This window comes from Balaenoptera physalus, assembly GCF_965194825.1.
Source record: "Balaenoptera physalus genome assembly, chromosome: 19".
NCBI classification, from domain to species: Eukaryota; Metazoa; Chordata; class Mammalia; order Artiodactyla; family Balaenopteridae; genus Balaenoptera; species Balaenoptera physalus.
The window spans coordinates 48,850,095-48,877,654 of record NC_138900.1 but is presented as its reverse complement, the minus strand read 5'-3'; the positions used below and the strand labels follow the sequence as shown (position 1 = coordinate 48,877,654).

The 27,560-nt window shown below is 37.4% G+C and overlaps 1 protein-coding gene across 3 annotated transcripts in view; it reads right to left on the bottom strand.

Annotated features, from left to right (window-relative positions):
* The window catches only part of CBFB (core-binding factor subunit beta), a 77,665-nt gene that overhangs the window by 12,841 nt on the left and 37,264 nt on the right, over positions 1-27,560 (bottom strand). For 2 of the 3 annotated variants that reach the window (XM_082439678.1, XM_082439679.1), the window contains exons 5-6: positions 13,294-13,410; positions 11,581-12,818 (exon numbers count right to left, since the gene is read on the bottom strand). In XM_082439678.1, coding sequence (XP_082295804.1) covers positions 11,673-12,818; positions 13,294-13,410 — 1,263 coding nt within the window. In that variant the 3' untranslated portion in view covers positions 11,581-11,672. Of the gene's footprint in view, positions 1-3,312; positions 3,409-11,580; positions 12,819-13,293; positions 13,411-27,560 lie in introns of those variants that run through there. The other variant, XM_082439680.1, reaches the window with a different exon arrangement.

Genomic DNA, 27,560 nt, shown 5'->3' with positions numbered 1-27,560 from the left:
GCTCTAGGTCATAATGCAGGGAAAGTGCCCTGATACACTTTAGAGAACTAAAACGATGTTCTTGTTAGCCAGATAATTCAATTAACTTGAACCAGCACTGTGGTAGAGCTTTTAGTGCTAAAGAAGTACTTTAGAGCTATTATTTACTGAAGGCCTACACATATCAAGCACCATACTAAGTGCCTTATAAGCACTTTCCCATTTAATTCTCACAACAATTTCTATGAGAAAACGCACTTAAGAGAGGTTAGCAATTAATGGACCAGGAATCTCAAGTATGCCTGACTACAAAGCCCATGTGCTCAATCACTGACATAAAACTCACTAGAAACAATCTATCTGAGCAACAAATTATCTGACACCTCTATCAACAGACTATATTTTTGTTCATACACAAATACAAACATACTCACATATAAACACACACCAAAATGTTTTTCTTCAAGTAACATTATTTATAATAATCAAATTAACATTTTAGAGAAGACAATTCTTAGCCTCAACTAATCTAGAATTTTATTTAAAGCAAATCATATTAAAAAACTCCTAATTGTTCCACTAGTTGTCAAACAGTTATTCTTCAAATATAATGTAGCTGAACAGCACTTTTTATAAAACAATTCGTATATTCATTTAAAGCCATGTTAGCTTGCTCTAGAAAGATTGACCAATCATGTTCTCTGACATGGCAAGATCTCTTTTTCTTTCACTCCTTTGCATACACTGTTCCTTCTGTCCAGAATGCTTTCCCCAGCTTGTCTAGCTGGCAAACTCACATTCTTCCTTCAAATCCCTGCAAGTATATTCTCCTGTGAATCCCCCAGGCAGAGGCAGATGTAAGTGCTCCTTCTTCTGCACTGCCACTGTTCCCCTTTAAGTACAGGTGCTGCTAAAGCAGACTGCAATTATCTGTTTATACATCTATTTTCCCTCAAGATTGATAGATGTTCAAGGACAGAAACCATGCGTTTTCATCTACATATTTCCCAGCCCCTAATGCAGAATCTAGCACAACACAGTTGGAGTTCATTACTTAATAAACTACCTAGTTAATATAAACCAACAAATTATAAACATTTAAAAATATTTCCGGAGACCATTGACATGTATTATTCTACTTTAACGTACAGGCTCTAGTTTTCAGACAGGCAGAGTAGGAGCTATTTTTTGAAGCTCTCCATTTGACAACTAAATGCAATGTACAAAACACTGTGGTGGGTGATGTGGAGGTCAAAAAATCAGGGGCCCCACTTCACTGGTGATCACACTACGGTGGAGTACAGACAACTTTATAATTGTTTTAACATACTGTTCAATAAGAACAATGACAGAAATGAGAAGTGCTCTGGAAACGACAAAGTAGAAGGGCTAATTATGATTAAGAAGATTGGAGAAGGGATTGACAGATAACATTTAAGTTGGGCCTTGAATGGGTAGAAAAGTAAATTCTCAGTCAGGGAACGAACAGCATGAGCAAGAAGGTTCAGAAGTATAAGCTAACAAATGCATATTATACATTCGAAAACTTCTTACTATTACAGATACAAGGATTCTCAAAGAAAATGCCATGGGAAGTTTGATCACAAGAGCTGTAAAAGCTTCAGGGACTTCCCTGGAGGTCCAGTGGTTAAGACTTCACGCTTCCACTGCAGTGGGCACGGGTTCGATCCCTCATTGGGGAACTAAGATTCCACATGCCGTATGGTGCGGCCAAAAAAAAAAAAAAAAAAAATGTAAAAGCTTCAAAGAAAAAAACGTATTGCATTATATCCCTCCTGTCCCTTCCCCTAGCTAGAAAGTATTCTTCGGGACATCATCAGTTGCTATCAGCCTATTAAATCAATTCACTCATTGACAAAGGGAAATATCAACCATTAAAAGATAATAATTTTATTTCATAAACTAACCACTAAGTAGGCTTGATTTTTTTTCACTTATTTTTTAAAAAATATTTTAACATATATATGAAATAATACCAATAATATCAGCTGACACCTAGTCAGTACCATATTCTCTAAAACTGCTTTCACATGTATTTTCTCATTTAATCCTTACAATGACCCTATGAGATAGGCACAATTTGCCCTATTTCATAGATGAGGAAACTCAGCCACAGAAAGGTGAAATAATTTGTCAGAGGTGACAAAGTGCCAGAGCCAGATTCAGATCTTGCCATCTGGCTCTAGAGTCTGGGCTCTTAACCACTGTCTTTGTACACACACATATACACACACACACACACTTTTACATTAATTTAAACAGTGTACATATAATTTAGTGAATGAAAAAACAACATTTTCTCTACTATGTAACAATGACTTAAAAATATTTTTAACGTGGAAAAATTACAAACATAAAAATTACCATCTTAACCATCTTTAAGTGTACAGTTCAGTAGTGTTAAGTAAGCACATTCACACTGTTGTGCAACCAATCTCCAGAACTCTTTTTAATGCCTGGAAATTATTCTATTTCATTGTTAGTCATATCAAATTTAAACACTGGACAAGACTAAATTTGAGTGTTTAAGACTGAAGTAGACATGGATAATAAAACTATAAAAAGACACAAGGAAGTGATTACTATAAAAATTGAGAAAATTATTACTTTTGAAGGGAGGGAAAAGGTCATAATTAGATGTACACATGGAGGGGGCTACTGGGGTAACTGTCACATTTTAATTTTTTTTTACCTGGATGGTTATAAGGGTGTTATTAGCCTTCTAATAATTAAGCTACATATTTTTTGATGTAGATTTGGTGTGTACTTTACCATAAAAAGGTTAAAAGAAAAATAGTCTAGGTTAATTCCATTCTTTGAGTAGTTTGAAAATAAATTTTCCTCTAGTGAAGAGACTATACAAATGACCGAAAATTATAATGTTACAATATCAAGACAAATATTTATAGAAAAGTGGGAAATAATGTTACTCCCAGAGAGTTTTAATAATGTTCTAAAAATATGTATCTTATGATAACATAAGGTAATTTTTACATATAATCTGAAAGATAAGAAAAAAGAGGTAAGATATTTGGATCAATCAATTAATAGAAAATATATCTTATTATAGTAAATATTTTTTTTTGAGGACCAATAAATGAGGAATTCATGTACAACCTTAAAATTAAGACTAACTTTCTTTATAGCCATTACATTTAATAAACACAAAGTCACAGAGTACAACTTTTAAAAAATGAAAGACATTAAACTACTAAACTATTTAAAATCATTATGCACAAACATCACAAATAGAGCCTGAGAGTTTGGGGGAAAGTACTAACCAGTTACTGCCAGCAGCTGTGAAACTCTCACCTCCATTTCCTCCCGATGAGACCTGTCTCTATCTTCAAATTCACGTGTCCTTCTCCGGGCCTCTTCAAAGGCCTGTTGTGCTAATGCATCCTCCTGCTGTCATAAGAATATATGAAACAGATATTTTAATTTTGATTTATAATAAAAAAAATTTGGGGGTGTCTTATTTTTTGAAAGAAATGAACAGCAGAGTATTTCTCAAAACATCAAAGCCATAAAAAAAGTCAGAGCAACTTCTAAAAGAGAACTTCAGTATTTTCATTTTCTATTATAACACCTTGGAAATAGTAATCGTGTTCAGTCATATTCTAACAACTTAAAATGCTCTTCCCTTTCTGTCCTTACCTTATCCTATTCACCAAAGTAAAATCCTGATCAAGTCAATATTTAAAACATAGAAGTATAAGGAAAAAGAAATTAGTAAATACTTCTACAGTGTGGGGATAAGACAGGCCAGGCGCTCTAAGTATGACACTAAAGCCAGAAATATAAAAGAGAATATTAACAGAATCAACTGTACAAATGTTAGAAACTTCTAGACAACAAAAAGAAAATTCCAAGGGATATTATCAAGAAAAATTTATTTGTAACATATAACAAATCTATCCTAATCCTTTCCCAACTAATGGATAAAGATCTGAAGGAAACCCAGATACTTCAAACTTCTTGTGTCTAAAAGGTAACCAATTTAAACTTTCCCTTTACACTTTTTAGTCTGGATGGTGGCACTACTCACTCATTTCTGCCAAGAACCGGAGCTGCCTTTGACACTTCACTCTCCCCCTGTCTCCACAGAGCCAATCAACCACCAAATCCTATCCATCTGACCTCCTATTTTTTGAACCTTTAGGCTCCTTTTCATTCCTACAAACATTTTCCTAGTTCAGGATCCTAAGACCTCTCACCCAAATTACTGCAAAGTCTCTTCCTGTTTCCATTCTGTCATCCCCCAACCCAAAACACAGCCATCAGAGCGTGCCTTCTAAAGCACAATCTGACCACAATACTCCCCAACTTAAAGCTCCCTCGCTGTCTACAGCAGAGGATGCTCAAGTGTGTGATTTGCAGTCACGCACTTCTCAACACTAGGATTTTCAATGGCACACTTGAAGAAACTAAAATATCAAAAACAATGCCAAAAAAGTCATCAATATTCACTGCCCTAGTTTCATTACAGCAAGGGGTGGCCAGGTAACTATGTTCTAGCCAATGATATAGAAGTGTAAGTCAATGAATGGGCCTTCTGAGAAAGTCATTTAAGAGACATGTCACCTTTCCTTCTTCCTGGGAACCGATGCAATGACCAGAGATACAGCAACCATCTTGCAAACATAATACTGGGGATGTTGCCACACACTGAGCATAGTACAGCAGGAAAATGAAAAGACCCACAGCCCCTGATAATACCATTGCCTGAACTGCATACTGTTGATATCTTACTCTGTGTGATAAATCCTTTATTTGGCTCTGTTAGTAGGGTTGTTTGATACTTGCAATTTTCACTGACACAAAGTCTATAACTTAAACAAAACTGAAAGGTGTGATCAAGTCTCCATTCTTATGTTGCATTTACTAGCTATGTGACCCAGGGCAAGGTATTTCATTTTCTAAGCCTCAGTAAACTCACATGTAAAATGCACGTAGTAGTAATACTTACGTCTCAAGATTAAATGAGATAACATATAAAAACGCTTAAGTGCACTAGCTGACAACATTCAATAAATGCTATTATTTTATAAGCATTTGTGAACATGTAAAATTTACACGTGACTAAACATTACTGTAAATACCAACTGTATTCTCAGAATGTACTACATAAGTCAGAGGCACCTGCAAAAGAACACTGTTCCCAAATGCCAAGGACTTTCTCTTATTTGATTAGGTATCAACCAGGACATGTCTGCTGATAACAGGATATCCCTTCTGTCCTGTGCATTCATTCACTTTTTCATTTATTCCACAAATATTCCATGAGTCTTTACTATGCCCAAGTCACTGTGCTGGGTGCCATGCACACAATGTGTGGGAGCAAATGGTGCTTTTCCTTATAGTTTCTGGTCTAGAGGGGCAGGTGGACAATGAACAAATAATTACAAAAATCAATATATAATTATCAGTTGTGACTTAGTAAAGGATTATAAGATGAAACGAGAGCATATAACACAAGATGTAATCTAACTCCCTAAGGAAGTTATTAGCCACTAATGTGTATTCTAGCAATGATCATAGATTTTTACCTTATTAAAATTTAAAAAAGTATTATTACTAATATTTGTAGTAAAATAAGCTAAGAGAGATTTGGTAGCTCTCTATTCTCTAATTCCAGCTTCTATCTTGGTCTCTTCTAGTAAGATGTGAAATGTATGTGCAATGAACAGAGTCTGCACTTTAAATGGTTAAATCTGAAAGATGATCAGTGATCCAGTGTTATCCTGATCCATTCCTGTTGCGAACTTAAGTAACACCTCCCTTTCAAGGACAGCATAAAGGGTACTTACTGATAAAACTACACACTCACCCATAAAGTGTGCTCAAATGGATAAGGACAAACAACCCTATCTAGACTCAGGTGGTGGGAGGCTTTCAGCACTCCAGTCCCCACCAGCTACTTGTTATACTAGCCTGTTACTCCACGGTCTATACCACAGTCTGAACAAAGTAGTCAGGTGGGGTCATCATAAAAGGTGGCTGGGTGTTTGTGAAACCCATGTGGTAAATAAAGACCTAGCAGTGCTCTCATAGAGCATATATATAGACTATTCTTAACCATTCTTGCTACACTGATTTTGTCTTTATTGTATTGCTAAATCTACAACTATATTTATTTTACAGTTTGGTAATACTTACCTTTCTGTGCAATGAATTTAAAAAATAGAAGTATATATTTAATGAAAAATTAAGAATCAAATTCGTTTCCAAGAAAGCTGATGATGAATGCATAGTTTGTACAAAATAACGACATTTCCTATTCTCTGTGGGGACCAGAATGATATTACTGATCACATGAAAACCAAAAGAAATAAATCTGCTGAAGAAGCATCAACATATACTTCAAAGGCGACAATTTAACATGTGCAGCTGCAAACGGTACATTTAACACCATTCTGTAAAACATAACTTTTTATTTAAATCAAACGACTCTTCTAAATTTCCACTCACATTCTCGTCAACATACAAAAAGCAAAGCTGTTCATATGTTGGCTTTGCTGACAGAAAAACCCTGCAAAAAGCTGAAGGATACCAGTTTTACATCAGTGTCATTAGGTACTTCAAATAGAAAATCTATTCAACCCAATACGGTTCAATTTTTCTAATCATATTATAGAATCAAAATAGAACTTTTGGAAGGTCATTATATTGAAGGTGAAACATATTTTTGTGACTGCTAATTTAAAAAGTACAAAAATGAAGATAAAGTTATTGGTTCTTAAACTGATAATACAAATACAAATGTTGGTGGAGCAAACATTTAAACACTGTATAAAAAATAACATTCTCAGTGAATTTTTAAAACTATGAAATAGAAATTTACTAGTAATTAGTTGTGGTACACATGAAATTCATAATTGTTATCCAAACAATTCTTATCCAAAGTAGTGAGGCATTCTACCAATCATTTAGACATTAGAGTTGTATAAATTACAAATATATTTACGTATCCATAGTTAAAGTGACTGAACTATAAAATTTCTGTGACAAAGCTGATGCTGAATACAAATAAATTCACATGACATTATACAGGCACTTTGGATTTTAGAAATCTGAGCCTTTGAAGAACTTCTATGAAATCAACCTACTTCCTAAAATGGCATTGATCTTTTTTTTTTTGTAAATGAGTCCTCAGTTATATTTTGTTCAAAATTAGTTGGAAATCTCTGATTAAAGTATTCAATGGTGAAGCGCCAAATTTTTCAGTTTTTCAAGCTTTTAGAGAATTGCAATTGTTGAAAATCAAACAGATGAAGACAACACTGAAATTATCCTACAAATTATAGAAAATAAAGAAATGAAAGTACAATCAGCAAACATGATTCAATTTTGAGTTTATACAATTATACTCAGAAATATCTTCATTTGTGGGAAACTTTTAAAACATTTTATTGAACTATTTACACATACAAAAAAGTACACATATCTTAAGGCTGTGTTGTCCAATACTGTAGCCACTAGCCACGTGTGACTACTGCGTACTTGAAATGTTGCTAATTTGAGTCTGTAAGTGGAAAATACATGCTAGATTTCAAATACTTGTTACCAAAACAGGTAAATATCCCAATAAATATTTATACTGATTTTATGTTCAAATGATAATATTTTGGATATACTGGGATAAATAAAATGTAAAAATTAATAATTTTCAAACCTTTTTAAATGTGGCTTTTAAAAAATTTTAATTTACATAATGTGGCTCACATTTGAATTCTACTGGACAGCACTGTCCTAAAAGATAGCTTGACGAATCTTCAGAAACTGAACTAAAAGCCATATGAAGAGACAGAACAGCACCAGCATCTCAGAGGTCGTCTTCTCCTCCATTCCAGGAACTACCCTCCTCTCCCAAGGATAAACCACTATCCTTCCTTTTAACAACATGTATTATTAGTTTTACCTATTTTTGTACTTTTATATAAATGGATTCATATAGCATATGCTTTTTTAATACACTCAATGTATTTGTGAAATTCACCCATATTGGTATGCTAGTTGTAGTTTTTCATTTTCATTGTATTTCTCTGTATGAACATGCAATTTATCCATTTGACTGTTAGTGGGCATTTGGGCAGTTTATAGTTTCTGGCTAATAACCAATAATGCCGCTACAATGTCCTAGCACCTATCTTTTGATGAATATATGTATTCATTCCCATTGCATACCATGCCTCAGGACAGAACTGCTGGATCATAGGTATACACATGTGCAGTTTTAGTATTTATTGCCAAATGTTGTGTCAACTTTATGTAATCAAACACCACACCAACTGTTGTTCTGCATCCTTGCCAACGTTTGTCAAAGGTACTCTGAACAAAGGCAAAAAGACAATACCTGTGAAAATATTTCAGTTGAAATACTTATACAATTTAATTTTTAAAAATGTAATTGTGACTATCCTCCGTTTATCTCTTAGCCTACCCAGTACCTGAGCATATACTGGAGAATTTTGTTCTCACATGGCAGAGAAAGAGATTGAGCAAGCTTAGCTCCCTTGTGCATGTCTTATCAGGACACTAATCCTACCATATCAGGGCCCCACTCTTAGGACTCATTTAACCTTAACAGACCCCATAAAGGTCCTATCTCCAAATACAGTCATATTGGAAGTTGGGGCTTCAAAATATGAATTTTGGGGGAACACAAACATGCCATCCACAATAGCTGGTAAGTGGTGGGGGCAGGAATCACAATTACATGACCATGAAGTGCCTACTCCTAACTTCTATACTTCATTGCCTCTTTACATTTACTATCTTTCAGAAGACTGGGGGATGGGGCAAGATCCAGAGAAGTGCTGACTGTTGACTGAATGGTTGGTATCCCCTGCTTTAAAATTTTTATATTATGTAAGACCTATTATTATATTAGTTTACTATGACAACAGATGGTACTTACTTTATAGTGATAAAGCCCAATTTGTGGACCAGGGCAACAAAGCCTGGGAAATTCTCAGTATGGAAAATACTGTGGGCTAAACTTTAAATTTTTACCTATCACTTTAATAAAATATTTCAGTTTTAGAAGTCAACTTAATCTGAAATTCACCCTTACATAAATTCAATCTGCTGTATCGCATCTTACAGAAACAGCCTTCTAAACTGCCAATTATTTACTATTTTTCTGAAGGAATTAGGTATTCCTTATCCCTGTGGAAATTAAGGTAGCAGAGATTCTTTCTTAAGAATTTTAACTTTGAGCCTGAATTTTTTACTAGGAAGGTTTAATTTTTTGATCTCTTAAGAAGAAAATTCCTACATTTCTATATATGGAGAACAAAATGGGAATAACAGAAATAACAAAAAGAGAGCTCCTTTTTATTCTTGCCATTATTTTAACTTTATTAAGAGGATTAATATTAAACAACTAAAAAAATTAACACCGCTAATAATCAGATACTCTGACATGTTCTTTCAGCATTTTGAATATGTCATCACACTATCTTCTGGCCTCCATAATTTCAAAAGACAAGTCAGCTCTTAATCTTATTGTGGCTCCCTTGTATGTAATGAGGCCTTTTTCTTGCTGCTTTTAAGATTCTCTTTGTTTTTCAACAGTTTGGCTGTGATGTACCTAGTTGTGGATTTCTTTCTGCTTACCCTACTTGGAGTTCATTAAACTTCTTGGATATGGAGATGAATATTTTTCGTCAAATTTAGAAGTTTTCAGCCATTATTTCTTAAAATATATTTTCTGCCCCTTTCTTTCTCTCCTTACCGCCTGGGACTTTCATTACATATATGTTGGTCTGCGTGCTGGTGTCCTACAATCTCTGATACTGTTCATTTTTCTTTGTTCTTTCTTCTTTCTGTTCTTGAGACTGGATAATCTCTATTAATCTATGTTCAAGTTCACTAATTCTTCTGCCAGCTTAAATCTGTTGAGTCTGTGAATTTTTCATTTCAGTTATCGTACTTTTCAATCCTAGAATTTCTACTTGATTCTTTTTAAAAATTTAGATCTCTTTATTAATATTCTGTCTTTGATGAGTCACTGTCATAATTGTCCTTCAATTCTTTAAAGGAAGAAATTTTCCTTTAGTTCTCTGAACATACTGAAAAAGAATTGCTTTTAAGTCTTTTGTCACTAAGAACCATCATCTGAACTCCCTCAGAGTATCTACTGCCTGCTTTTTCCCCTGAGTATCAGTCACACTTTTGTGCTTATTTGCATGTCTTGTAATTTCCTGTTAAAAATTGGATATTTTAGATAATATACTGTAGCAACTCTGAATTCTGACCCCTGCCTCCAGCTTGTTGTTGCTGTTTTTTGTTTGTCTACTTAGTGACTTGCCTAGTTGTGTGGAGTCTGTTTCCCCAGCAGTGTGCAGCCTCTGATGTCACTGCTTAGTTTTTTTTCTTTTTAAGCCTTGCTTTCTAGGGGGTTGCCCCTGGGTCAGCATAACCTAATGGTCAGCCAATGATTGGTCAGAGGTTTTACTTAAACACCTTGAGTCAGAAGGCTTCTAATCCTTTGCCATGGAATCTGTGTGTGGCTTACTTTCAAAGTGCAGGGAGTTTATCAGTCTACCCTGTATTCAGCCAGGGACTAGTAGCTTTCAAGGGCTCTCTCTGTCCTCTCCTGAACAGGTGTAGCCTTGCACACGTACACAGCCTTTTGGACCATGAGAGGTTAAGTGTGATCTCAATAAGGCTTACTTTAGCTATCTCTTTCCCTAGATTTCCCTGATAAATTTCTGGCTAGTCTGCCATTTTGTTGCTTCCTGAAACATTAGCTTTCTCCAACTGTTTGCCACAGAGACTGCTATTGTTTTCAACAACAGCCCTGGACATGTATTTTTCCAAGTGCTGCTCTAAATAAAGTCAGCTCCCTCTGACAGGACAGCAGAGCTGCCAGTCCTCATGGCTTGTCCTGCCTGCCCAGGGTAGAACTTGAGGAACCACAGAGCTAAGGGAGATGGGAGCAGCTCCCAACTAAAAGGCCAGACTATCACTGTTCTTACTGAAATTCACCAGCTTCGTCTGAATAAATGCCTCTCAATATATGTCCTTTGGTTAATTTCCAGAGACCTTAAATGGGTCTTTGTTTGTTTGTTTACAATTTTGTTAAGTTTAATCACTGCTTTTTGGAGAGAGAATCTGCCAAGCTCCTCACTCAGCCATTTCAAAAGTGCTGCTCCTACATTTTATTTTAAACTGGGTTTTTTTTTCCCCCCTCAGAATGTGCTAAGGATCCAGAACAAATATTAAACAGAACCATCTACTACACTTTGAAGTGCCCCACTAAGCACACAGTGGTAATCCAGTGCAATTCAGAACCACTGAAGGGAAAACTTTCCCCAAACCAGCACCAAAATTTGGGTCTCAATCTCTTCAGAATTCATCAATATTATGAGAACATGAGACTTTCTATACTTACTGTTTCTAAAAAATACTTCCTAATTTTATTTGATAACAACAAACTATATATAAAAAGAGACAAGGAAGGCAGGGAGGCCCATGGATGGAAGTGTGTGTGTGTGTGTGTGTGTGTGTGTGTGCGTGCGTGCGTGTGCGTGCGCGCGCGCGCGCGCGCAGGGGTACTTGCGGGGGGGGTCAAAAATTAGAGAAAGGGCCTTCCCTCATCCCCCATCAGAGTTGGCGCCCAGAGGAGGGTTCTTGAGGGAGCTGTGAGGGTCCACAGACGTGCCTCAGCCTATGAGATGGTAGAAGATCCAGCACCCAAAAGTGACCCAGTGACTGGCCCAGCTGAGCTCTGACCACTTGTGGACAGTGTATGCCATGCTGTAGCCCTGCTCCTCTGTGGTATCATCCACATCAACGTCAAACAGGGAGCCCAGGTAGGCCAGGTGGAAGATGGCCAGGGCCCCAAAGAGCAGGTTTAAGGCTCGCACCCCTAGGCCCAAACGATGCTGGTGTGAACAGTCTGGTGGGCACCTTTTCGACAAGACACAGGCACTGAGGATCCGAGCCAGGCGCTTTCGGAGGACGTGCTCCACGTAAGTGATAAATGCCAGGGACAGCAGCACCGCAGCCAGGTGGAAGCTAAAGCCGTGCAGGAGGGCGCTGGTTGCATAGGTGACCAGCACGGCTGAAAAGGTCCCCAGGTGGAGAGCATTCTTGAAAACATAGTTATTTAGCCAACAAGACATGGGCAGGTTCCAGCTTGTGACAACTTCCACCATGGACCGGGGCAGCTCCACATTCAGTGGCTTAGAGACCGTCAGGTCCCATTCCAGGTGATCTTTCTCCTCGGTGAAGCCAGCCCCCGCCAACGTGGCTGTGGCCTCAGATAGAAAGCCCACAAAATAGTTGCTGAAGTGGAAGGAGACAGCACTCTCGTAGGCTCGCAGCCACTTGTGAAGGAGGTGGTCACCATCAAGGGGGATGAAGTAGGGGAAGAGGAAGGGGCCCACACAGGTGGACAGCACAAGGCACAGCAGGGCCAGCACCAGGCTCTGGGCCACTTTCTGCAGCCACTGACGGCTCAGCGGGAGGCCTTGGACAGCCTGTAGGTAGCTGTGGAAGGATATCCAGGGCCCAAAGACGATGGTGCCCACAAAGAAGAGGTAGCCCATGAACTCCATGGGCGAGGGCACCACACCCACCTCGCCCCGGTCCAGATCGAAGCCCAGAGACACTGCCTTCATGGCCACAATCATCTGGGCCCCTCGCATCTTGTGCCATGTCACAGTGTCCACCATGTGCATCTCACCCATGAGTAGGTAGATGAGGATGGTGACGGAGAGGAAGATGCCACGATGGGAGGAATGTCGGCAGAGGAACAGCACGAGGTAGCACAGAAGGCAGAGCAGCATGACCCAAACCATGTGCAGCTGGAAGAAGTGGTAGAGGCTGAAGAACCCACCTGCCACGGTGCTTGCATGCTTCAGGTAGGATGGCAACCCAAGCCTCCCGAGGAGGCGGCAGGCGAGGCAGATGGCAAGGAGCAGCCAGATCTGGTCAAGGCCCTGCTGGGCAGTAGGCAGGAGACAGCCCTGTAGGAGCTGCTGGAAAAATTCCTGGCGGCTGAAGGTGGCCATTGTGGACCCCCACAGACGGATGAACAGATGGATAGACTTGGCAGTAAAGAAGCTGCGGTCCAGGGGCCCAGGGACACACCACCGCCACCACTGTCGCCGCCTCCTCCAGGCAGCCTCCCCCGCAAGCTGCAAGGCCGGGACCAGCTGCGGCTCCCAGGGCAGCACTGTATACTTACTCTTAAATACTGGGTAAAATAGATCTCCACACAAAGGCAAGATTAGGGGTAAATAAAGGGACCACAGTCAGTAAAGCCTGAAGTCACCCTACCTGGGCTCGCTCCTCATCAAACTCCAGGCAGCCCATACCATCCAGTCTCTGGAGATCAATCCAACCTTTCCAGATAACACAGACTCCATTCAGAATCATGGGAGCCTTCAAATATACCTAAGACACAGAAAGAAGGATGAAAACCAATAATAAGCCATAAGACACATAAAAAACAAAGGATAAACTTACTTATGAAAACTGGGTTTTTTTGGGGGAAAAAAAATAAATACAATTATAAAATTAAGAATTGTAGGAAAGTATACAAAGCATAGCCTCTGACCATATTCTATAAATTAAGTTAATCTGGTTTACCAGGATTTTATTTCTAGTCACAATTTTTCCAGATTATTTATTTATTTTTTTAAAGATTTAATTTTATTTTCATTTTTGGCTGTGTTGGGTCTTCATTGCTGCGTGTGGGCTTTCTCCAGTTGGGCTTCTCATTGCGGTGGCTTCTCTTGTTGTTGAGCACAGGCTCTAGGTGTGTGGGCTTTAGTAGTTGTGGCATGCGGGCTCTAGTAGTTGTGGCATGCGGGCTCAGTAGTTGTGGCTCGCGGGCTCTAGAGCACAGGCTCAGTAGTTGTGGTGCACGGGCTTAGTTGCTCCGCAGCATGTAGGATCTCCCTGGACCAGGGCTCGAACCCGTGTCCCCTACATTGGCAGGAGGATTCTTATCAACTGCATCACCGGGGAAGTCCCTCCAGATTATTTTTAAAAGGAAGTTTTACAGATTTTGTAAAAACTGTAGTAAGGTGATACTTGAAGTGACATTGTTTCTTTTGCAGCTGAAGCTAGGACAATCAGGTACTTTGCTTTAATTTTTGACTCTTGAATAGGAAGACATAAAGATGTAAAACAACTGGAATTCACTAGCCCCTGAAGAGAGCACGCACTGTTTCTCCCTGTTTGGATACCTAGAGCCACCCAGGGTCAGGTTCTTCATATTTCCTTTCAGTTTTATAAGCTACCTCATAGATTCCTGGTAAGTAATGCTGTTTTTCTTTCCTTTTCTTTTTTTACTTAAGTTAGCCAGAGTTGATTTCTACCGCTTTTAGCCAAAGAACCTTAACTGATGCAACATTTATTTATGCATACTAAACATAAGAGAATTCTTCTGTTTCAAGTAAATAACCCTCGAGCAAAAGTCACTTTAGGTATGATTTCCAAATTTAAATCACTTTCATTTTTGATCACCAAATTAATTTTCATATTGCCTGTAAATATAGTTGTTCTCAAGAGCAATTAAGGATCCATCAAGAAAGGAAAGGTGCTAATGCTATCATCTTGAGGTATTTTACTGTGATATAGTAAGAAAATATAAAAGAGAAGAAAAGAGAAATTTGTTAGTTCTTACAATCTCCCTCATCATAACACCATTTTATTCTAATAAGTACTTCAAAAAAAAAACAACCCCAACATTGTTATTTTAGGTCTTCTCTACCTCATTTAACACGGGCTTCTGAATAAAAATCAGCATAGATTTTTTTTTTTTATCATTTACTGCCTTAACAAGATCTTTTAAATGCAGAGGATGCAGGACTTCAATGAGTTTTCAAAATGCCAGGTTATCCAATATATCTTTATAAATAAGGTTCTTCATCTGCTTAAACCAAATATATTTTCTTCGGATAATCCCACTGCTTTTGTGAGCTAAAATTAGCATTATTTATTACCTATAATTATATAGTCAGTAAGGCAGTTTCTCATTTTGAGGAAAAAGCTGGAAGCATCAACTTTTTCTTTACTCAATTCAGCAGTTTCTTCAACAAAAAAAGTCATGAGGCATTCTTGTTTTACAGAGGTTTAATAAGAATAACTTATTAAATCATTAATTATGTCAGTAATTATAAATATGCAACAAAAATGACTGAGACACCTGTAAAATAAAACCTAGAGGACTTATGCCTTCTTAGTACATATTTAAGTCATTCCCCTCCGCTAGTAAACACAACTGTTTTTCCTGTTAAGGGCCCCAATAAACCATGCTGAATCAATTTCTACTGATACTGGAAAAAAAGCCAAAAACATAAGGTTCCATTTCTCCTCCCATTTGGACCAAGGGAAACAGTCTACAGTTATAGCTGAAACCGTTTAACCACACATTTCCTTCTGTTCTGATAAGTGCTCATTCCCTTCCACACTGTGAATTTAAAACTCCACTGGTATGCACCTAGTTGAACAAGTAACTGTGACGACCTCATATTCGATACCTCACTAAACCTAAAATAACCCTCTGAATTGCCTATCAATATAACTTGACTTACCACATCTACTAATCAAGATTCCCACTTACTCTTTCCAACAGAGGAGGGGGTGCTACACAATCAGGAGCACAGCATTTCACTTATCAATCTACCTCATTATTTTAAATTCTCACACTAAACATAAAGATAATCCTCATCTAATAGCAGAGAAAGGTCAACTTCATGATCAGATTCTATATTCTTCATCAATGACTTACATCTTTTGGATTCAAAGATTCCATAATCTAGCTTATTCATATTAACTTCCATAGTCAAAAAATATTTTCCTTACGAAATTACCAAATTTTTAAACAGCTGATTTATTACTTCTTTATAAAAGTTTTCTCATGACTAAGAAAACCACTGATCTGCTTTGGAAAATTCCTAAATGGGCTCAGAAAATGGCTACAGTTCATAATCAAGGCTAGTGCCTGGAATTGTAATTTAAAATATTTAGATGATCCTGTGATTTACTGCGATGTTCACATTTAAATAAATACAGTTTTATGTGTAGACCTTCAAAGTAAATGCTTGGCACTTTCATACATTCATGAATACCAAACCTTGAAGTACGAAGAAACTAAAACTCTCTTAGTTTGGTATTTTGTAATGTAATTTAATAATGTCATTTAAACATTCAGACATTTTTCACTGAAAATAATGATGGTTTATTTCAAACTGTGAAAAGAAAATGTATTAGAATATGACCTAGGGTTTAAACCCATTGTCCTAGAACAATTAAATGTTTTATATAAAATGAATTCTATAAAGCCTTTAAATTGGGTAAATATTCAGCTAATCACACACAAAAATAACAAAATAGCTTGCTTATCTTTCCAAAAGTAAAATATCAGAGGATATGTTTAAGACTTCACAGAAAGTTAAAAGTGACTGCAGCCTCACGTTTTGTGTTCTTTTGGAAATAAGGTAAAGTACTGCACAATTTTTTAATCAGCTCAATCTCTAAGTATCAGTATTTGTGATGTTATTTCAATCCAAATTACACAATCACTTTTCTTTCACATTTGTAGCTTTAAATTCCACATCACTGTAGCAGTAGAGCTTCAGCAAAAACACGTACGCACCAACTGTGGCATTATCCATATAATGGAATACCATTCAGCCATTAAAAAGGAATAAAGGGGCTTCCTTGGTGGCGCAGTGGTTGAGAGTCTGCCTGCCGATGCAGGGGACACGGGTTCGAGCCCTGGTCTGGGAAGATCCCACATGCCGCGGAGCAACTGGGCCCGTGAGCCACAACTGCTGAGCCTGCGCTTCTGGAGCCTGTGCTCCGCAGCGAGAGAGGCTGCGGTAGTGAGAGGCCCGCGCACCGCGATGAGGAGTGGCCCCCGCTTGCCGCAACTGGAGAAAGCCCTTGCACAGAAATGAAGACCCAACACAGCTAAAAATAAATAAATAAATTAATTAATTAAAAAGAAAAATATTCCTTTAAAAAAAAAAAAAAGGAATAAAGTAGTGATACATGCTACAACATGGATGAACCTTGAAAACATTATGCTAAGTGAAAGAAACCAGAAAAAGGCCACATACTATATGATTTCATTTATATGAAACATCCAGAATAGGTAAATACAGAGACAGAAAGGATATCAGTGGTTCCCAGGGGCTGAGGGGAGGGGGGAATGAGGAGTGACTGTTAATAAGTACAGGATTTCTTTTTAAGGTGATGAAAATGTTTTGGAATGACAGAGTGGTGACAGCTGCACAATTCTGTGAATATACTAAAAATCCCTGGATTTTTAGTTAATTTAGTGAAGGATGAATTTTATGGTCTATGAATTTTATCTCAGTAGAGCTATTATAAAAAATATTTGCAATAAGTTTTATCTGTTATATAGGTGACATCTATAAGATATGTATATGGAGATTTTTGAGCAGGCAGTTGCATATAGGATTCTAGCACTCTGTGAAGAGATATGGGCTGATGATATAAATCTGGCAGTCATCAACGACACAGTGGTATTTAAATCCAGGGGAAAGGAAGAGATTACTCAAGCAGTAAGTAGAAGGAGAAAAGAGGGGGACCCATGAAGAACCCTAAGGAAATCCAACTTTCAGATGTTGGGTAGAAGAGAATAATCCAGCAGAGCAGCCTATGAACTGCCAGTGAAGAAACAGGAAAACATGCAAAGAGCCTAGTGGCTAAAGGTTAAGTTAAAGGCCCCCAAGTAAAAATTTCCCCTTTGTTGGCTGCATAAGATTTTGAAGTATTACGTTACAGTATCTTAGGTTACTCATAATTTTTAGCCATGTTCTTATTTAAGGCAGGAGTTCTTAGTCTGGAGTTGAGAAAACCCACATGAGTTTGGGTTTATGGATAAGTTTCAAGAAGACCAGAAACCTCCCAAAATTCTGGTAAAAATGTATGTTTGTGTCCATGTGCATTTTTCTAAGGAAGTCCAATGCTTTCACCAAATTCTCAAAAGGGTGTACAAGGGGAAAAGGATTCAACTATGACAGTAAAAATGCAATTCTTCCCTTTCCCCTCACAGACACCAAGGTCTTTGTAGCACCAAGCTTGAGAGATGATAAATACCCTTCATTTAGTAAAGGGACCAAACTGCTTAAGCAGCTAAACATTAGTTTCCCTGGGTTTTGAAATGTGCCAGAGGAAGGATAAGAGAGGACTTAGTTAGTTTCCCATTTATCAACCTGTACAAAATAGTTCTATCTCTGAGTCTGGAGTCTCTTATTCTGAGAGTATATAAATTTGGAATAAACAGTGGCATCTTCAATTGCCCTTTCTTCTACAATACTATATGGATGTTCAGTGTTTCTAGCTCCTAGGTAGCTGGACTGAGAATAGAAATTGAGGGTACAACGGGACAGCAGAAAGAGTTCCCTTTATTGAGTGGTTCTGAAGAAGATAATTTCAAGATAATTAAAACAGAATAATCGTAAATTTGCAAAGACTCCCATACACACTGGTACTGAGCCATAACATCAAGATACACAGAAACCAAGTGTCAAAGCTATTGATAAAAGCAAGAAGCAGATACTTCACACTCAAAAAACCCATTTCAATTGGAAAGAATATTTCATTTCCTTATAGTAAACTATTAGAGCTCAAATAATTGTGACTCTAGCCAATAAACTGAGATATTAGGGAAAACAGTAGAGGAAATGATCAGTACCCCTTAGGCCCTCAGGACATACCTGAATAATGATTAATAGAAGAACAGAAGTACACCTGGAATTTAGAAATGTTTTTCTTGTAGCTTTCCTATAATTTCAATTTGAAAGGATTCACCTATTCAACAGATGTATATTACCTGTCATTTTGTACATGGTATTATCATAAGGGCAGAGGGGAATACATGATGATTTTTTAAAAATTGTATCCCACCACCCCAAAAAAGATTCCAACACCAGTTAAAGTCTTTAATAAGGAAGAACGGAATGCATACAAAAAGAACTGTAAGAATTAAGACTGAATTCACCCATTACATTTAAGTAGGACTCACTTAACTCCTAAGGTTAATGGAATGTTCCATTGATAGTAATAAAATTGTAAGGAGCTGGATCCAGCAGCTTTGCAACCTCTTTTTAAAGACCACAGTTCTAACAAATTTGCATATAAACATGACCAGGATATAATATTTGAAGATTATCTACCTGAAAAATATAAAATATTCAACTGAAAAACCAAGTGAATTAATGAGTTCAATAAAGTGGCTGGTTATAAAAAAAATATACAAAACCCAACAACTTTCCCGTATTACAACAGTAACTATTTAGAAAATAAAATGAAAAATTAAAAAAACAAACCTTATTTTAAAATAGCATTGGGATTTCCCTGGTGGCACAGTGGTTAAGAATCCGCCTGCCAATGCAGAGGACAAGGGTTCGAGCCCTGGTCCAGGAAGATCCCATATGCTGCGGAGCAACTAAGCGTATGCACCACAACTACTGAGCCTGCGCTCTAGAGCCCGCGAGCCGCAACTACTGGGCCTGTGTGCCACAACTACTGAAGCCTGCGTGCCTAGAGCCCGTGCTCCGCAACAAGAGAAGCCACCACAATGAGAAGCCCGCACACCGTAACGAAGAGTAGCCCCTGCTCGCCGCAACTAGAGAAAGCCTACATGCAGCAAGAAGACCCAACGCAGCCAAAATAAATAAATAAATAAATTTATATTTTAAAAAATAGCATTAAAAGTATCTACTAAGAATAAATTTAATACGAAACAGGTAGGCTCTATAAGAAGAAAATACCTAATTTTTGAAACACAGAAAGAGACTTGAAAAACTAGTGAGATGTCATGTTCTCTAATGGTTAAGACTACAAATGCCAATTTATACCAAAGTAATCCTTATTTTAACGAAATTCCAGTAAAATCTCAAAATAATGTTTTTTGGAATGTACAAAATAAGTCTATAATTCATACAAAAGAATCAGACCATCCAAGAGAATAAAAGAAAGTATTTTTCTGCTCTTTCAGCTATTAAGACCTGTAACAACGCAATCAGTACATATGCAGTAGTGCTGTGGCAGCCAGAAACAACTTGATGGAATAAACAAAAAAATTAAAAAACAAAACCACATATACAAGTACTTAATAAATGAAAAGGGCAACATTTCAAATCAATGGTAAAAGGGTATTTTACTTAACCAGGGGAGATGGGAAAACTATCATTAAAAAAAAAAAAAAGTTTGAAAAAAAATAAATAAAATGGCTAAAATATTAAAATAAAACAAGGTAGCTATTTCTAAACAAAAGGTAAAAATTTTTTAAATTAGGGACTTCCCTGGTGGTTGACTGGGTAAGACTCTGCGCTCCCATTGCAGGGGGCCCAGGTTTGATCCCTGGTCGGGAAACTAGATCCTGCGTGCTTGTGGCAACTAAGTGTCCGCATGCCGCGACGAAGCTCCCGTGTGCCGCAACTAAGACCCGGCGCAAGATACATACATACATAAATATTTTTAAAAATTTTTTTTAAATTAAAAATCTTAATAATGTGTATGAGGAGAGATACCAGGTTCTACTACATTGTCAGAGGGAGCATGAACTGGCTAACAATTCTGGGAAGGCATTTTTTGGCAACAGTGTGAATTTTCCTCTTACAAATAGCTCGTGGGGCTCAATATCAAAAAAAACAAACAACCCAATAAAAAAATGGGCAGAAGACCTAAATAGACATTTCTCCAAAGAAGACATACAGATAGCCAAGAGACACATGAAAAGATGCTCAACATCGCTAACTATTAGAGAAATGCAAATCAAAACTACAATCAGATATCGCCTCACACCAGTCAGAATGCCCATCATTAAAAAGTGTCTACAAACAATAAATGCTGGAGAGGGTGTGGAGAAAAGGGTAAATTGGTACAGGCACTATGGAGAACAGTATGGAGGTTCCTTAAAAAACTAAAAACAGAGCTACCATATGATCCAGCAATCCCACTCCTGGACATATTTCCGGAGAAAAACAGGGTTCGAAAGGATACATGTACCCCAATGTTCATTGTAGTGCTGTTTACAATAGCCAAGACATGGAAGCAACCTAAAGGTCCATCAATGGATGAATGGATAAAGAAGATGTGGTACATATATACAATGTAATATTATTCAGCCATTAAAAAGAATGAAATAATGCCATTTGCAGCAACATGGATGGACCTGGAGATTATCATACTAAGTGAAGTCAGACAGAGAAAGACAAATATCATATGATATCACTTATATATGCAGAATCTAAAAAAAAAGTGATATAAAACTAATACAACATTGTTAATCAACTATGCTCCAATATAAAAATAAAAATTTTTTTTAAAGTGTGAATTTTCCTTTGACCCAGCAATGTCATGCCTATGAACGTATCCTAAAATTTAATCAAAGATGTATACAGAGTATTTGATTACAAGGCTGTTCACCCTTAAGGGTTTTTTAATAATGGCAAAAGGTTACAAATAACCTAGATGCTCAACATTTTGTTGTTTAATGCTGAATCAACAATATATATTAAATAAGGTGTCTTTAAACAGAAACATACATAAACAAGATTATGTATTAACTGGCTGAGGAGGATGTTGTGACCAGAGGCTTGCAGGAACCTAACTCTGTATTTTCCGCGGAAGAAGTTGTTCGGTGTTCATTACTTCCAAGTCTGCAGGGACTTTATAGAAGATAACTACCATATATTAAGAGAATCAACCATAATTATTTTTTAAAGGAAAGGAATATTATCACTATGCTTAACCCCAAGACAGCATGGGAAGAGTAAAAACTAAATGTACTTTAGAATCAGATAAAACCTGGATTTAAATCCTGGTTCTAACAGTGTATTTGAGACAAATCATTTAAGATTGCTAATAAGCCTCAGATTCCTCACATATAAAATCAAGGTTATATAATACCTCTTTCATAGTTGATAGTAAAAATTAGTTAAGCCAATGAACATACACTTAAGAAACATACAGAGCACCACAGAAACTGAATGCTTACACACAATACTTCCACCAAAGTTTTACACAGTGATTTCTCTCCAAGGGAAAGAAGCCATTTTTTTTTGAGACAATGAACAGTTGATCACACCAATGAATCAGCAGATAAGCAATAATACTGGGATGGCCACAGGCACCCAGGAAAACAAGATATTCCACAAAGGAAGTATGCACCCTGCCTTTTCGTTGTAATCATTTCTGTAGTCTATTTAACAGATTCCTTTAGAAGATACTTGGTTCTGACTCATTCTCCTTTAGTCACATGTTCCTCCTCATTTAGAAATGCATAGTCAGCTGCTTGCCTGTTGGATAATCATTACAGACAGTCATTCAATCTCACTTGCCTCTGAATCATAATTGGGTTGCATGTAAGTGTAAAAAATAGCTTCTTCTATAGTGATTTAATGTAATTTACCAATCTACTTCTTACAGTTCCAAACAGAAAACAGTACTTCTTGCAGAAATCATAACATGGATTAACACAGAATGTGCCTGGAACTTAAAGGATTAAGCAAGCAAACGTGTTTACACGCGTGCATGCACACACGCAGACGCACACTCAATAAATGGATGTGTTAACCAAACCCATCCTAAAAGGCATATGGAAAATGAATTAAAATATGTAAAAGTAAAGAAAAAAAAAGGCATAGGGACCTGAATAGCCAAAACAATCTTAAAAGAACAAAACTGGAGGAGTCACACTTCCTGATTTCAAAACTTAAAGATTCATTAATCAAAACAGCTTAGTATTGGCATAAAGACATACAGACCAATGGACTAGAGTAAAACACCCAGAAATAAACCCTCACATAGGTGGTCAAATGATTTTTGACAAGGGTGCCCAGACCATTCAATGGGGAAAGGACAGTCCTTTTAATAAACGGTGCTAGAAAAATGGATATCCATATGCAGAAGAATGAAGTTGGACCCTTACCTGACACTATCTACAAAAATTACTTCAAAATGCACCAAAGACCTAAATGTAAGACCTAAAACTATAAAACTCTTAGAAGCAAGGATAAAAGCTTCATGACACTGGATTTAACAATGATTTCTTGGGGATGACACCAAAGAAACAGGTAACAACAACAAAAACAGACAAACTGGACTTCATTAAAATTTTAAAAATTTGTACATCAAAAGACACTATCAACAGAGGAAAAAGGCAACCCACAGAATGGGAGAAAATATGTGCAAATCATATACCTATTAAGAAATTAAAATCCAGAATCAATATAGAGAACTCCTAAAACTCAACAACAAAAAACCCACAAATAACTCAATTCAAAAATGGGCAAAGTACCTGAATAGAAATTTCTCTAAAGAAAATATACAAATGGCCCATAAACACATGAAAAGATGCTCAACGACACTAGTCATTAGGGAAATGCAAATCAAAACTACAGTGAGATACTACGTATAAAATAAGCAACAGGGATATACTGTACAACACACGGAATACAGCCAATATTTTATAATAACTATAAATGGAGAATAACCTTTAAAAATTGTGAATCACTATATTGTACACCTATAACTCATATAATATTATACATCAACTATACGTCAATAATAAAAATAAACCTGCTATAAACATTAAAAAAAACTACAATGAGATACCAACCCACAGCCATTAGGATCACTACCAACAAAAAAACAGAAAAGGGACTTGCCTGGTGGCGCAGTGGTTAAGAACCCACCTGCCAAGGCAGGGGACATGGGTTCAATCCCTGGTCTGGGAAGATCCCACCTGCCGCAGAGCAACTAAGCCCGTGCACTACAACTACTGAGCCTGTGCCCTAGAGCCCAAGCACCACAACCACTGAGCCCACACGTCACAACTACTGACGTCCGTGCACCTAGAGCCCATGCTCCGCAACAAGAGAAGCCACCGGATGAGAAGCCCACGCACTGCAACAAAGAGTAGCCCCCGCTCGCCGCAACTAGAAAAAGCTTGAGTGCAGCAACGAAGACCCAACACAACCAAATATAAATAAATAAAAAACAAAAAACCCAGAAAACAAGTGTTGGTAACGATGAGAAACTGGAACCGCTGTGGGAATGTAAAAGAATATAGCTGCTGTGTAAAAGAATAAAATACCTAGGAATAAACCTACCTAGGGAGACAAAAGACCTGTATGCAGAAAACTATAAGACACTGATGAAAGAAATTAAAGATGATACCAACAGATGGAGAGATATACCATGTTCTTGGATTGGAAGAATAAATATTGTGAAAATGACTATACTACCCAAGCAATCTACAGATTCAATGCAATCTCTATCAAATTACCAATGGCATTATTTACGGAACTAGAACAAAAAATCTTAAAATTTGTATGGAGACACAAAGACCCCGAATAGCCAAAGCAGTCTTGAGGGAAAAAAATGGAGTGGGAGGAATCAGACTCCCTGACTTCAGACTATACTACAAAGCTACAGTAATCAAGACAATATGGTACTGGCACAAAAACAGAAACACAGATCAATGGAACAAGATAGAAAGCCCAGAGATAAACCCATGCACCTATGGTCAACTAATCTATGACAAAGGAGGCAAGGATATACAATGGAGAAAAGACAGTCTCTTCAATATGTGGTGCTGGGAAAACTGGACAGCTACATGTAAAAGAATGAAATTAGAATACCCTAACACCATACACAAAAATAAACTCAAAATGGATTCGATACCTAAATGTAAGACTGGACACTATAAAACTCTTAGAGGAAAACATAGGAAGAACATTCTTTGACATAAATCACAGCAAGATCTTTTTTGATCCACCTCCTAGAGTAATGGAAATAAAAACAAAAATAAAGAAATGGGACCTAATGAAACTTAAAAGCTTTTGCACAGCAAAGGAAACCATAAACAAGACGAAAAAAGACAACCCTCAGAATGGGAGAAAATATTTGCAAATGAATCAACGGACAAAGGATTTATGTCCAAAATATATAAACAGCTCATGCAGCTCAATATTAAAAAAACAAACAACCCAATCCAAAAATGGGCAGAAGACCTAAATAGACATTTCTCCAAAGAAGATATACCGACGGCCAAGAAGCACATGAAAAGCTGCTCAACGTCACTAATTATTAGAGAAATACAAATCAAAACTACAATGAGTTATCACCTCACACCAGTTAGAATGGGCATCATCAGAAAATCTACAAACAACAAATGCTGGAGAGGGTGTGGAGAAAAGGGAACCCTCTTGCACTGTTGGTGGGAATGTCAATTGATACAGCCACTATGGAGAACAGTATGGAGGTTCCTTAAAAAACTAAAAATAGAATTACCCTATGACCCAGCAATCCCACAAGTGGGCATATACCCAGAGAAAACCATAATTCAAAAGGACACATGATGGGCTTCCCTGGTGGCGCAGTGGTTAAGAATCCGCCTGCCAATGCAGGGGACACGGGTTCAAGCCCTGGTCCGGGAAGGTCCCACATGCCGCGGAGCAACTAAGCCCGTGTGCCACAACTACTGAGCCTGCACTCCAGATTCCACAAGCCACAACTCCTGAAGCCCGGGCACCTAGAGCCCATGCTCTGCAACAAGAGAAGCCACAGCAATGAGAAGCCCGCGCGCCACAATGAAGAGTAGCCCCTGCTCACCACAACTAGAGAAAGCCCGCGCACAGCAACAAAGACCCAACACAGCCATAAATAAATAAGTAAATAAATACAATTCAAAAAAGAAGGACACATGCACCCCAATGTTCATTGCAGCACTATTTACAATAGCCAAGTCATGGAAGCAACCTAAATGCCCATCAACAGATGAATGGATAAAGAAGATGTGGTACATATATACAATGGAATATTACTCAGCCATAAAAAGGAACGAAATTGGGTGATTTGTAGAGACGTGGATGGACCTAGAGACTGTCATACAGGGTGAAGTAAGTCAGAAAGAGAAAAACAAATATCATATATTAACATATATATGTGGAACCTAGAAAAATGGTACAGATGAACTGGTCTGCAGGGCAGAAATAGAGACACAGATGTAGAGGACAAACGTATGGACACCAAGGGAGGAAAGTGGTGGTGGGGTGGTGGTGGTGGTGTGATGAATTGGGAGACTGGGATTGACATATATACACTAATGTGTATAAAATGGATAACTAATAAGAGCCTGCCGTATAAAAAAATAAAATTCTAAGAAAAAAAAAGTTACATGATATAAGACTTAAAAGAAAAAAAAAAGAATATAGCTTCTGTGGACAACAGTATGGCAATTCCTCAAAAAATTAAGAAGAGAATTACCATATGATCCAGCAATTCCACTTCTGGGTATATATTTAAAAGAACTGAAAGCAGGGTCTCTAAGACATATTTACACACCCATGTCCATAACAGCAGTATTTACATGAGCTAAAACATGGAAACAACCCACATGTCCACTGACGAATGAATAGATAAGCAAAATGTGGTCTATATATACAACAGAATATTATTATTCAGCCTTTTAAAGAAGGAAGTTCTGCAATATGCTACAACATGGATGAATCTTCCAGACATTATACTAAATGAAATAAGCCAGTCATAAAAAGACAAATACTGTATGATTCCACTTATAAGAGGTACTTAGAGTAATCAAAGTCACAAAGAAGAATGGTGGCTGCCAGGAACAAAGGGGAAGGGGGAGTCAAGGAATGGGGAGTTACTGTTTAATGGGTATAGAGTTTGTTTTATAAAATAGAAAGAGTTATGGAAAAACTCATGTAAAAAGGAGGCAGTTCATGGTGAACCTAGAATCAGAAAATATAGAGCAGCCCATTTCCTCTGATCATTATTTCCTCCAGACCTCCAGCATACTGTGAACAATGGCTCACATTGTGCCAGATGCCCCAAATCCAGAATGAGCCCTAGGTTTTCCATAACCTACTCATGACTCGGCTCACAAACTTCCCCAGAGGCTTTTAAAATTCGCCGGGAAGCTGAATCCAGAAGTAACACTGAGATTTTGTTCAGCTTATCTCCTAGGAACTTTCATGTTGAACTGACATTATAGTCCTTTATTTACATTGTCATGAAGTTTGTGCTTGCTATATTCAGTTTTTCAAAATTAAACAAATCATTGTTTAGAAATACATCCATAGGAACAAGATGATAAAGAAAAGCAAGGAAATAAATATATTAATCAAGGTAGTGAGAAGTTTTTGTGGAGGGGGGAATAGGACTGTGGAGTTTTTTAAGGCATCACTATCCAACATAAATATAATGGGAATCACAAATGCAACTCACATATATAAATGTAAATTTTCTAGCAGCCATGTTTAAAACACTAAAAAGAAACAGGTGAAATTAATCCCAGTAATGTTATTTAACCAAATATACCTAAAATATTATTTCAACATGTAATCAATATAAAAATTATTGAGATATCTTACATGCTTCTTTTTTTTGTACCAAGTTTTCAAAATTCAGTGTGTACTTTTCCACATACAGCACATGTCAACTAGACTGGCCACGTTTTAAGTGCTCAATAGTCACATGTGGGGACTTCCCTGGTGGTGGAGTGGTTAAGACTCCGCGCTCCCAATGCAGGG